This window comes from Zalophus californianus, chromosome 10 (assembly GCF_009762305.2).
Source record: "Zalophus californianus isolate mZalCal1 chromosome 10, mZalCal1.pri.v2, whole genome shotgun sequence".
Classification (NCBI taxonomy): domain Eukaryota; kingdom Metazoa; phylum Chordata; class Mammalia; order Carnivora; family Otariidae; genus Zalophus; species Zalophus californianus.
In genome coordinates, this window is record NC_045604.1 from 107,445,293 (window position 1) to 107,458,056 (window position 12,764).

The 12,764-nt window shown below is 42.5% G+C and overlaps 1 protein-coding gene across 1 annotated transcript in view; it reads right to left on the reverse strand.

Annotated features, from left to right (window-relative positions):
- Positions 1–12,405, reverse strand: part of LOC118355996 (cytochrome P450 3A12-like) — a 35,937-nt gene extending 23,532 nt beyond the window's left edge. Inside the window, exons 1-4 of the mRNA XM_035722053.1 lie at positions 12,246–12,405; positions 8,346–8,439; positions 6,400–6,452; positions 3,266–3,365 (exon numbers count right to left, since the gene is read on the reverse strand). Of these exons, the coding sequence (XP_035577946.1) occupies positions 3,266–3,365; positions 6,400–6,452; positions 8,346–8,439; positions 12,246–12,316 (318 nt within the window). The 5' untranslated portion in view covers positions 12,317–12,405. The remainder of the gene's footprint in view (positions 1–3,265; positions 3,366–6,399; positions 6,453–8,345; positions 8,440–12,245) is intronic.
- Between the last annotated feature and the right edge of the window lie 359 nt (positions 12,406–12,764).

Genomic DNA, 12,764 nt, shown 5'->3' on the forward strand with positions numbered 1-12,764 from the left:
AGGTGCCCCAGTGATTTATTTGAAGTGCTGAAAAAAATATCAACTAAGAATACCTTACCGAGAAAAACAAGGCTTTCAGAAATGAGAGGGAAATAAAGACATTTCCAGACAAACAAAAGCAGACAGAATTCATTACCACTAAGCCTGCCTTACAAGAAATACTAAAGGGGGTCCTTCAAGCTGAAAAACAAAAAGGGCACTTACTAGGAACATGAAATCACATGAAAGTATAAATCTCACTGGTAAGTATAAATGTATAAATTCAGACACAGTGATATTGCAAACTGCTGATGTACAAATTACTTATAAGTCTAGTGAAAGCTTAAAACACAAATAATTTTAAAAACTACAGCTAAAAAAATTTGTTAAATATACAATATAGAAATATGTAAATTGTGACATCAAAAACATAAAATTGGTGGAGAAGGAATAAAAGCATTGAGTTTGGATGTAAACAAAGTTAAGTTCTTATCAGCTTAAAGCAGACTGCTATATCTAGGAGATATGTTATGTAAGCCTCCTGGTAACTGCAAAGCAAAAACATAGAGTAGATACAGAAAAGATAAAGAGAAAAAAATCAAAGCATATCATTGTAAAAAACAAAAAACAAAAAACCAACCCATGAAATCACAAAGAAAGATGAGAAGGAGGAAAAGTTGACCTATGAAACACCTGGACTAACAAAATGACAAAAGGAAATCCTTATCAATAATTACTTCATATGTAAAGGGAAAGATGAAAGGATAGAGAAAATGAATATTACTAAGCCTTAAAAAGGAAGGAAATCTTGCCATTTTAAGCATGGATGAACCTGGACAACATGGACAACACTCTAAAGGGACTAAACCAGACACAGAAGGACAGGATTTGCACGATCTCAATTATAAGTGGAATCTAGAAAAATAAAGTCAAGCTCAGTAACAAATCCTAGAATGGTAGTTATTAGAGGCAAATGGCAGATAGAAATCAAATGGTACAAAATTTGGGGAATGAGATGAAAAAGTTCTGGAGACTGAATATACTGCATGGTGAGTATAATTATTTTTTTAAAGATTTTATTTATTTATTTGACAGAGAGAGACACAGCGAGAGAGGGAACACAAGCAGAGGGAGTGGGAGAGGGAGAAGCAGGCTTTTCGTGCAGCAGGGAGTCTGATGCGGGGCTCGATCCCAGGACCCTGGGATCATGACCTGAGCTGAAGGCAGACGCTTAACGACTGAGCCACCCAGGTGCATCTGGTGATTATAATTATTAATAATGTACTATATATTTGAAATTTAAAAGTAGATTTTACATGTTTTAATACACACACACATCGGGCTGCCTGGGTGGCTCAGTCATTAAGCTCTGAGTTTGGCTCAGGTCATGATCCCAGGGTCCTAGAATCAAGCCCTGCATCGGGCTCCCTGCTCAGCAGAGAGCCTGCTTCTCCCTCTCCCACTCTCCCTGCTTGTGTTCCCTCTCTTGCTCTCTCTGTCAAATAAATAAATAAATATCTAAAAAAAAAATACACACATACACAAAGAAACTCTGGGTGGTGATAGATATGTTAATTCATTTGTCATAATCACTTCACAATGTATACACAAATCAAAACATCACAGTTAAATATATACAGTGTTCACTATAAATAGATATATATATATAAATATTTAAATGGTAAAAGACTGAATGCTTGCCCTTAACATCAGGAACAAGACTAAATGTGTACCCTCACTACTCTTATTTAACATCTTACTAGAAATCATAGCTAATGGAATAAGACAAAACAAAGAAATAAAGACATAAGATTGGAAAAATAAAAATAAGAGTGTCCCTATTTCTAGTTCAGGTGACATAATTGTTAATGTAGAAAATCTTAAGGAATATAAAAAAGAACACCTCTGATTCTAATAAACGAGCTAAGCTAGGTTGTAGGAAACAAGATCAACAGAAAAATCAACCCTGTTTCTATATAATAACAAGAATATGTCAAAGCATAGTAAAAACACAGTAACAATTATAATCACACAAAGAAAGTGAAATACTTTAAATGTATATTTAACAAACCTATATGGCCTTCCTGTGCTGAGAACTAAATGTTGGTGAAAAGAATCAAAGAAAACCTAAATAAACACACATTGCATTCATAGATTGAAAGACCTGACTTAGGAAAGATACAGATTTTCCACATATTGATGGATAGGTTTAAGTCATGTATTACAAAAGCCCAGCAAATATTACATAAACATAGATAAGCTAATTCTTAATTTGTATGGAAAGGCAAAGGAGCTAGAATACCTAAAACAATTTCAACAACAACAACAACATCAAAAAATGGGAGGAATCACTGCTCATGATGCTGAGGCTTACTATATGGCCACAGTAATCAAGAGAGCCTGGCATTGGTGGAGGGAGAGATACAGAGATCAATGAACGGAACAGAGAATGAGAAATAGACATCACACATATAAGCCAACTCAATTTTGATACTGCTACAAAAGCAATTCAATGGAGGAAGTATAGCCTTTTCACAAAGGGTGCTGGAGCAATTAGACATCCATAGGCCAAAAACAAGGATCTTTGACCTACACTTCACACCTCACAATTAACACTAAAAATTGACACAAAATGGATCACAGACTTAAATGCGAAACATAAAACCATATAGGATTTACATTATAAATATAAAACATAAAACTATATAGTTAAAGGTAAAACAAAAAAGTAAATACTTGGAGAAAATCCTAGGGCCTTAGGGCTAGGTGAAGATTTTTCAAACTTGATGCCGAAGTCACAACCCATAAATGGATAAAAGGATACACTGGCCTTGTCAAAATTAAAAAGAAAAACCCAAAATTGTGTGCTCTGCTGAAAACCCTGAGATAATGAAGAGACAAGCTAAACACTGTGCCTATAAAGGAGTAGTAAGAGGGAGATTTTTGGTGATGGAACAACCCTGTAACGTCATTGAGGTGGCGGATACACAAATCTACATGTAAGATAAATGTTCAGTGAACAACACACACACACACACACACACATACACGCACGCACACGAGTGCATATAAAACTGCTCAAATCTGTTTAAGTTCTGTGACTAGAACCAACGTCAAACTCGGCTTGGACACTGCACTATAGTTAAGCAAGATATACCCTTAGAGGAAACGGCTTGAAGGTTACATGACATGGGACCTTCTGTGACAACTTCCTGTGAATCTATTCTTATTTCCAAATAAAAGTTTTATAAGTAACTATGTAAATGTAAAATAAATCCATGCCTACCTGCCGGTTTGTGAAGACAGAGTAACATTCTTTCACGAGTACCGTTTTGATCATGTCCGGATCCATGATAGCCAACACAGGCTGTCGCCCATCATAAAACCTGTGTGGGGAAAAGAGACCTGATTACACTTAACATGACAGTTTCTGCAGTTGCAGCCACGCCTGGAAGTCTAGACTTTTATCCGGATGGTATCTAATCCATTCTCTGAGATCATGGTTAGAAAAAACATTAGAACATTTCTTAAGTCTAGGTGTGTACATGGGTATTTCCTAGACCATTATCCGTAATTTTTTGTATGTTTAAAACGCTTCAAATATTTTAGAAGTAGGGCAAACAGTTCAAATAATTTATCTATATTAACAAAAAGGAAGTTAGGGTGGTAAATAACTGAGGTAAGTAAATTATCTAGGAACAAAAAAAAATAATGGAGAGTCTGTCTACCCAGTCGCTAAAAATTATAATTTTGAAGATATATCAAACACATGAAAGGCATAGGAGAGAATATTAGATGAAAATTGTGCATACACTGATCACATATATGTAACATGTGTCTGCTAATGAAAAGACTTGGAATGCTCAAAAAGTGATGGCAAAATTATGAATTATTTCTTTACTCTATTTACTACAATATGCTTCCCAGTTACATGTGAAAGGAAATATTATTTTTACTATCGAGAGAGGTCCTTGATGGCATTAAGTCAGAAAATTTTGAAACAAAAGAAAAGAGAAAAAAAGAAATACAGAAATATACATATAACTCATTCTAGAGGTATTTCCTTTTTATTACTTATATTTATTCTTTATGTGGGTCCCAGGTGTGAGCTCCTTGGGCTTCATGTGACATCCCTAAAGCAACGTGGCAAGCCCACTTTTGCCCATGTCTCACACAAAGCTGACTCTTTATATGTGATCCATCCCTATCCAGCCTGACTTGACGGCCCCTGTGGCCTTTAATGGGAATCTGTCCCCAGCAAGAGGTTTACTTTAAGCTTAATTAGACCATAAATAAATAAAATTTATTTTGTTTCCACTATGCATCATTTGCATTTACTAGAAAAAAATGAAAGATTTTCCACAAGTCCCCAATTCTTTCTTTTTTTTCTTTTTTTTATTATGTTTTGTTAGTCACCATACAGTACATCATTAGGTTTTGATGTAGTGCTTCATGATTCACTGTTTGCGTACAACACCCAGTGCTCCATGCAATATGTGCCCTCCTAAATACCCGTCACCCGGCTAACCCATCCCCCCACCCCCCTCCCCCCTCCCCTCTAAAACCCTCAGTTTGTTTCCTGGAGTCCATAGTCTTTCATGGTTCATCTCTCCCTCTGATTTCCCCCTTTCATTTTTCCCTTCTTTCTCCTAATGTCCTCCATGCTGTTCCTTACGTTCCACAAATAAGTGAAACCATATGATAAGTGACTTTCTCTGCTTGACTTATTTCACTTAGCATAATCTCCTCAGTCCCATCCATGTTGATGCAAAAGTTGGGTATTCATCCTTTCTGATGGCTGAGTAATATTCCATTGTATATATGGACCACATCTTCTTTATCCATTCATGTGTTGAAGGGCATCTCGGCTCTTTCCACACTTTGGCTTTTGTGGACATTGCTGCTATGAACATGGGGGTGCATATGGCCCTTCTTTCCACTACATCTGTGTCTTTGGGGTAAATACCCAGTAGTGCAATTGCCGGGTCATAGGGTAGCTCTATTTTTAATTTTTGGAGGAACCTCCACACTGTTTTCCAAAGTGGCTGTACCAACTTACATCCCAACCAACAGTGTGAGAGGGTTTCCCTTTCTCCACAACCTCTCCAAAGTTTGTTGTTTCTTGCCTTGTCCATCTTTGCCATTCTAACTGGTGTGAGGTGGTATCTCAGTGTGGTTTTGATTTGAATTCCCTGATGGCTAATGACCTTATTCTTCCTTTGATGTCATAGGGGAATTTCAAATGGTTTAATGATCACATCAAAAAATGGATGGGACCACCACACTAAATACTACCCATCTCCAAAAAGTATTCTAAAACTCAGAAGGTTTTAGTGGGGGTCAAGTATACTCAGTGTTGAGGCGGTGATAGAAATTACTGAGGTAGCACTTAGGTCTGTCTGCTCTCCCAGCAGCCTGATTGTATTTATTGGAGGATTCCCCTTGTCCCATCATGTTTCTTCAAAAACATGTGGGTGGACAAGGGACAGTGCTTTAGGGTAACCCTTTTCTTAAGGATGTCTTTTACCTTAGCTTTTTTTTCTTTAAATTCAATTAGCCAACATATAGTACATCGTTAGTTTTTGATGTAGTGTTCAATGATTCATTAGTTGCATATAACACCCAGTGCTCATCACATCACGTGCCCTCCTTAATGCCCATCATCCAGTTACCCCATCCCCCCACCCACCTCCCTTTCCACAACCCTCAGTTTGTTTCCCGGAGTCAAGAGTCTCATGGTTGGGCTCCATCTCTGATTTCTTCCCATTCAGTTTGCCCTCCCCTCCCCTATAATCCTCTGCACTAACCCTTTATATTCATGATCTCACACAGCCCTAATATTGCTTCCACTACCAGTTAAATTCAGATTCTTGGCACCCACCCCATATGCTCCACATTCAGCATTCCGGGGGATGGAAACCAAGAATCTGCATTTTGAACAAGCTCTCCCAGGTGATTCTTACCCACAGCCAAGCATGAGAACCATGTACTAAGGACAGAACTGGGGCCCACCATGTAAGACTGGCTCCATCCACAGCTGAGCAGTACGGAATGTGGGAAGGGGCAGTGGAGCTGAACCAGTGGTGATCCAGACATCTGGGTTCTTTCTATGCCATCATGTTGTTTATGGCCAATGCCATTCAGAGACGATGGTTTCTGAAGACATGACCCGAGAAAAGAAAGAGGTACGGAGAGGTACCTGCTCCCTGCTGTGAGCAGCTCAGCACCACACTATACGTCTCCAGGCCTGATTCACACTTAGACCTGCACACCTGGTGACACATGTGATCCCAGGAGGCAGAGGTTCCAGAAGCTTTACTACAGCAGGCTTCATCCCAAGGGGCTCTTGGCTGAGACTGTTCACACCACAGGGGCTTCATCATAATAAGTCTATCCAGTGGAAGTTTCCAGAACACTCACCCCCAAAATCTTCCATACTTTCTAAAACATTTCTCATCAAAACCAGAAAAACCCTGCAAGAAGAAACAAAACATATTACTAATCTAAATCTCCTGAGCCCCATCTCCTACAGGGACGAGAAGGACTCAGATCACATGAAATGCAGCTTACTATCTCACTGGCACTCAGAGGGAAGCTCTTATGCACAGGTGTCTTACTGGAAAGGAGAGAAAGCAAGAGGATATTGCAATGGAGAAATTCAAGTCCCTCTTGAATCCTCTCCAAGTATTGCAGATACTGAACAACTTACCCTGTCTGTGAGGACTACAGAACCTCTGAAATTCTGGCCTGTTTGGCTTGTGCCTGTGTTGTCTCTAAATCTCAGAGTCCTCTGAATTATTACCTCAGGGCCCTTGGGAAAACTGGAGCTAAGGGAAAGTCAGTGTGGCCTGCGCCCTATGAACCCCCAGTCAGCATCCTGTTCATTGATCTCAGGAGGCCTACTAGAATTCCAGGGGATTTAGGAAATTAAGACACCAGTGACCTCTTTTAGTCTAGCAGATTTACAGAAGTCTAAGACATGTTTGTTGAGTGAGTAAGTGAGAGATGAGTGAAGGAATGACAAGGTGGACTCGCCTTCCAGTCATCCAGCAAACACAGGAAGAAGGGACCATGCCACCACTCCACAAAGGGCAGAACAAATTAAAATACTTGATATGAGTTTTCACTTAAGAAAAGAACAACAAAACTTCCTGTCCCTAAGTTTTAGCTGTGACTTTGATGTTCTAACTGTGCAGAACAGGGTCCCAGAAATGTGGATCTTGGGGTGCCGGTACTAAGGAGTTGATCCGGGAAAAAAGGAAAGGAAATTATTGCTTTTCTGGAGAGAAAAAGTCCGGGAAGTTCTCAGGTGGTAACTGGGCACTGAGAGTCTCAGCAGGGAGAAGTGCGATCTGAGAAACAAGCCTCAGGTCTGGGGGAAAGGGACTCCACAGCAGAGAGCAGCCTGCACGTGAGACTCTGCCTGCTGGCCTTCTGATGTGAGCTCTTAACCTTCTGGCCCAGGGGGGCCTCAGACAAGCCATCAGAGCTGGATGAGCCACACATCAGTCTGTGTGTCTGCTAATACATTCCACTCAGCACATTAACTTCTTAAAAATGTTTGTCAAAGCATCTCTTTTCTAGTGATTTTGCATGGGCAGTTGTACCTTATGTGAAGAACAGTATACATATAAAAACAACTTGATCAAAGATTAAAACCTGAGGTCAATAGAAAGCACCATCTCCCCTCAGCAAAACTCCCTCCCTGCTCAACTCACCCAGAAGGTGCCTACAATGAAGGTAGGGAAGTAAAGCAGAGAGCTCTGGGTCAACCTCTCAAATCCCAAGAGATGTCACCATTAGCAAAGGGTGAGTTAGAGCTTGGAAATAAAGGCAGGGGTTTGGCAATTTTTGAGAGAATTCAAGTATGTGCAAATGCCCTAAAGGTGAATTTGGAATGCCCAATAAACTGAAGTTCCAGAGCTATCCAGCAAAACAAAAGGCTACCCAGAGCTTGTACTATGAACAGAAAAGTCTGACTCTAGCATACACAGCTTAATGGACCACTAGCGTGGACCCCCTTGATGCTCTTCTCCTAATACCAAATACAGTGGTGTCTTCCTGTGAATCTGCACCTGCCAGAAACAAAAGCCTCTTCTCGATGCTCACAAGCTAGAACATCAAGTCCTGGGTTGAAGCAGCCAGAGAGCTGGGGCTGCCCACTGAGGCAAACCCTGAGGCTCCTGACAGCAGACACTAGAGCCCTGGGGTAGAACTGGCCATGTGCTGGGTGGGGCCTGTGACACCACTTCTGGGAAGTCTGAGCTTCCTAAGTACTTCTTCCTGAGGATGAGCATATCTACAATGAAACGAAGCTGGGATTGACAATCATAAGAAGCAAAAGAGGGAGCTCAGGCAACACTCACCTTACGGTAGGCCAGAGCAGTTCCCACAAAAGGCCAAGGTGTTGGCCCAGGAATTCCCAGCTTCTTAAAAAGTCCATGTGTGGAGGTCCCATGTCTATAAAGTGAAAGAGAAAGCCAGGTCACAGGGATGGTGGAATAAGTGCTGCGGCTGGCAGTCACTGACACAGAACTGGGGCAGGGAAGGGAGGGAGGTAACATGTAGGCCAGAAATAATAAGAGCAATTCCAACGACCATAATTACATTCCTTCATCATCTCCTTCCCCACCTCCACTGTGAGACCCACAAAACGTAATGATGATTAGCTAAGGGCAGCCGAAATCTTCACGGTCCCAATCCTAAAGTGAAGACTTCATAAGTGTTTCCGCACAAGTGCTCCTAAAATGGTCATGCTGATCTCTTCCAGGAAATCCACTCATGCCATTTAGTAAATGACTCTTCCGTAACTTTCTCTAGGGAGAAAGAGAAAAAATTTCTGCTCCAATGATGAGATTTTGCTTAAGTATATCCACTCAATAATAGAGGGCTTGTGAGAGCCTACCATGAAAGTGTGCGGCAGTTTGCTCAGAGACTTTTGTGGTTTTCCTTCCTTGTAGGACCTATCTCTGTGTGAGATCTGGTCCTTCTGAAATCTATGTTCGTTGAGACACCTTGAGCAACAACAGTGTTCTCATTTCTGTACAATGAAAACTGTGTCCAAGGCTCCACTGGCCTCACTGAAAAGTGAGATGCTTTCAGCTCCACCCAAGTCTCTGTTGTCAGGTACTCTGGTTCTCCTGAGCTGCAGAGAAGGGGGGCTGACCCATATGTGCCCTAAACGATACCATATAAAAGAATCCGTAAGGAAACAATCCATTTCCAGACCATTCTTCCCCTCATGGCATCTGGTCCCTCAACCTGTGATACTCACCTGCTCAGCACACTGCCAGGTACACTCTTTTTTTTTTTTCAAGATGGTCACTCACAAAGCAGTTAGTTTACCAACTCTGTGCAACAACTGTCTCAGAAATCCATTACAGATGGTGCTGCCTATGGCAGGCTTGTCTACAATCATCTTTCATGGGTCATGTGTGGAATCCCACAACTGGGGTTCTGGATCCTTGCAAGCCTTCCACTTAGGTGTTGCTGACAGATCGCAGAGTGGAGGAAGAAGACAGGCTGAAGGAGGAAGCTGCCAGAAACCATTTTACCCATGAACTTGCTAGGCCTACAAGGCTAACCCCATAGAGGCAATTTAGGAAAGTATGGCGGGAACGGATGCTAGGTAGAAACGGCTCAACAAACCCTACAGGTGTTTTCAGCTAACTGATAGGGGGCCTTCCAAAGTCCAGATACCTCCAGTCAACAGCAGAATACATGTTATGCAACATAAAATGAGTGATGATAAAATATTCCAAGATTGGGATTAAGACCTTATCTCCTCTTCTCTGGAGGTGAGCCTTTAAGATAGTACAGGTTCCAGATATTCTGTACAAATCCAGCAAATTGTATATTATGTAATCAAATAATCCCCCAAAGTTGCATAAAAGGACCTGGGTTTGAGGGACCAGCAGAGGTACCTCAGCCTGGCCCAGCTGGGTGTTTGGATCCTTTTTCCAGAACAGTGGACGCAGGAGTACCTACTGCCAGAAGCGGGGGTGGCCTAGTCCCACCTCCATTCTTTCCTTGCTATCACCAGCACAACATATCAATTCCTGTTTCTGAACATTCAACATGCTCCATGAACTCCCAAGTGAGGCCAAGCAACTGAGTGATGTGACCCAAGGAAAGATCTGGTCTAGTGTCTAAACTCACATGGCTCCATAAGAAGGCAGAGGGTGGGCTGGGTGAATTTTTCTGATTCTTTCCAGCTTCCCTCCTCTTGGTAGAGTCATGTTGCACTTGGTACAAATGAAGGGGTTAAAATAAAGCCACTCATTTTTCTTGCCTTTACATTGCACTGGCATACAGAAGGCACTGTCTACATGTAATGACACCTGGCTACACCAGTGTTTTCTAAGTCTACAGGGTTGTTTGCCTGGTGGTGACAATATCCAGTGACAGCCCCACTGCAAGACAGACTACACACGGTGTGGCTTATAGGGTGGCCCTGTCCCCTGGCTTCTAGCAGATGAGATGCTAACCCTGCAGTCCATGACAACCTTCTGTAGGAAAAGGATCAAGGAGTAGCTCTCAGAGGTCTGCTCTGAGGGAGGACTATTCTCCCACTCCATCCCCAAGTCCTACCTGGATGCCTCTCACATCAGTACTGGCTCACAGTCCCACTACTCACCTGTGCTGAGAGGTTAAAATAATCTGCGGGGCCCATGTATTGAAAAAATAGACAATCTGTGACATAAAAGTGTGTATGGGTACACCAAATTCATATTGCCAACATCACTCTAGAAGGCTGAGGTCATCTATGTACCTTTATAGTCACAAAAGCTGAACCAACAGCCCTATTGTATCGTTCAGAAAGAACATGCTGGCAATAGTCTTATCTCAGTAGAAAACCTATTATTAAATAGAATGAAATTAAACCATATCAATTCATCTTAAATGTCATCACACAGAAAACGTGTTGCATAATACTTGGCATTCCTAACCTTTTTCTCAGAAAATGAAAATGAGGTCTCCATGTTTATGCTCATGTCCTCATGATTTCTTACACTTAAAGAAAGTGAAATTGAAACAGTGACATGGAGGGTCTTTCTCTACCCACATTGTGAAACTAAGTCTTTCCCAACCTGTTCCGTGATACCAGAAATCCCACCACTGACAAGAATTCCTCTGCTAGACAGGTTGAGTCTTCCTATTGTACTGTAACATAAAGGCAAAAACACATTTAAAATCCAAATTGGCTTTCAGGGCTCTGTCTTTGTGGCTGCTGGAAGATTTCATATCATGGGTAAAGAAATCTCTATACTGGGGCGCTTGGGTGGCTCGGTCGTTAGGCGTCTGCCTTCGGCTCAGGTCATGATCCCAGGGTCCTGGGATCGAGCCCCGCATCGGACTCCCTGCTGCGCGGAAAGCCTGCTTCTCCCTCTCCCACTCCCCCTGCTTGTGTTCTCTCTCTCTCGCTGTGTCTCTCTGTGTCAAATAAATAAACAAAATCTTAAAAAAAAAAAAACTTAAAAAAAAAGAATTCTCTATACTGATGCTAACCTTCCTAGAGACTGGAAAGAAAAGGTGACATGAATACAATTTTAAGAAATCTGCCAAGTCTCCTCAGCTCTAAAGATGCTCATTTAGGGGTAAAGTGTTCTGTATATTATGGGGGGCAGGGTGGTAATGGCCAGGAGAAGGGCAGAAAAGAGGGAAGAGGCCAGTCAGGAGAGGAAGGCGAGGCATCTGCAGCCCCCCTGGAAGTCTGGGTGCACCAGGTGCCCTGCGTCCATGATGCCTGGTGGTGGAGAGAGGGGAGTAGGAGCCACCTGAGTGACACAGGCGCAGTCCTTCTACATATCTCTTGCAGTGGACGGAGAGGAGAAGTTGAAGATAATGAGACAAAGACCCAAGGCACTCCCTCTGCCTCCAGAATCCCCACAGCTTGGAAGGCGGTGAGGACCCCAGGGCACCGGGGCCTGTTGATTGTACTCTGCCTCTGCTGAATTCTGCTGGGTTAGTCCAGGTCCCAACTGGTAATCAATCAGAAGATCATCCCTAGGAGCAAATAATGTCACTCTACCTCCTAGCTACAGAAATTGGAGTTGGGGTGTGGGGGCTTCAGCAGATCAGCAGATCTGATGAGGTCAGTAATAACGCTTTATGTGTTCTTAGCATGTTTGAAGCACCCAATACTTGAGCAGCTTCCCCTTTGTTAACTTTTCTGATCCTCAAAACAGACGAGGAAAACGGGGTAGATGCTGATTAGCAACCCAAGTCCAGGGTTCCAGAGGCAATGAGCCTGGACAGTTACTCACAGATAGAGCAACACGAGGCCCGTAGCCAGGAGAAGCCAGGTTTCCATGGAAAAGCTTGGGATCAGGTCCATGGCCACTTTTCCTCTATGAATTCTCTTTCCTTTCGTTCAGCAGGGTTGCTAGTCTTTGCTGGCCTGTGTGTGCGGAGCTTCCGTTCCCACCAGTGGTGATTCAGTGACGCTGGAATGTCTCTACCGAAAAAGGGGCGGGGCTAGAGCTACAGCCAGTAGCAGGGCCCCCCCGAGCTCCACCCGCAGGTGCCCCCCCAGTCATGCGTGCTGGCAAGGCATCCTGCAGACTCCCAGTTTGACCTCCAATGAGTTCCTACTCTGTGGGAGATCAATAAATAACTCAGTGTTATCAGTAATCTCAAAGGTTAGCGAAACTCATTAAAGTCACTCTCCTTAAATCTCTAACCCATCCTTGTCAGCGTGGCTCCCTGCACCCCTAAATACTTGAAACTCTTCAAACAAGAACGTGTAGATCTACACATCTTCACCCATGTAGTTTCCTCTGCCT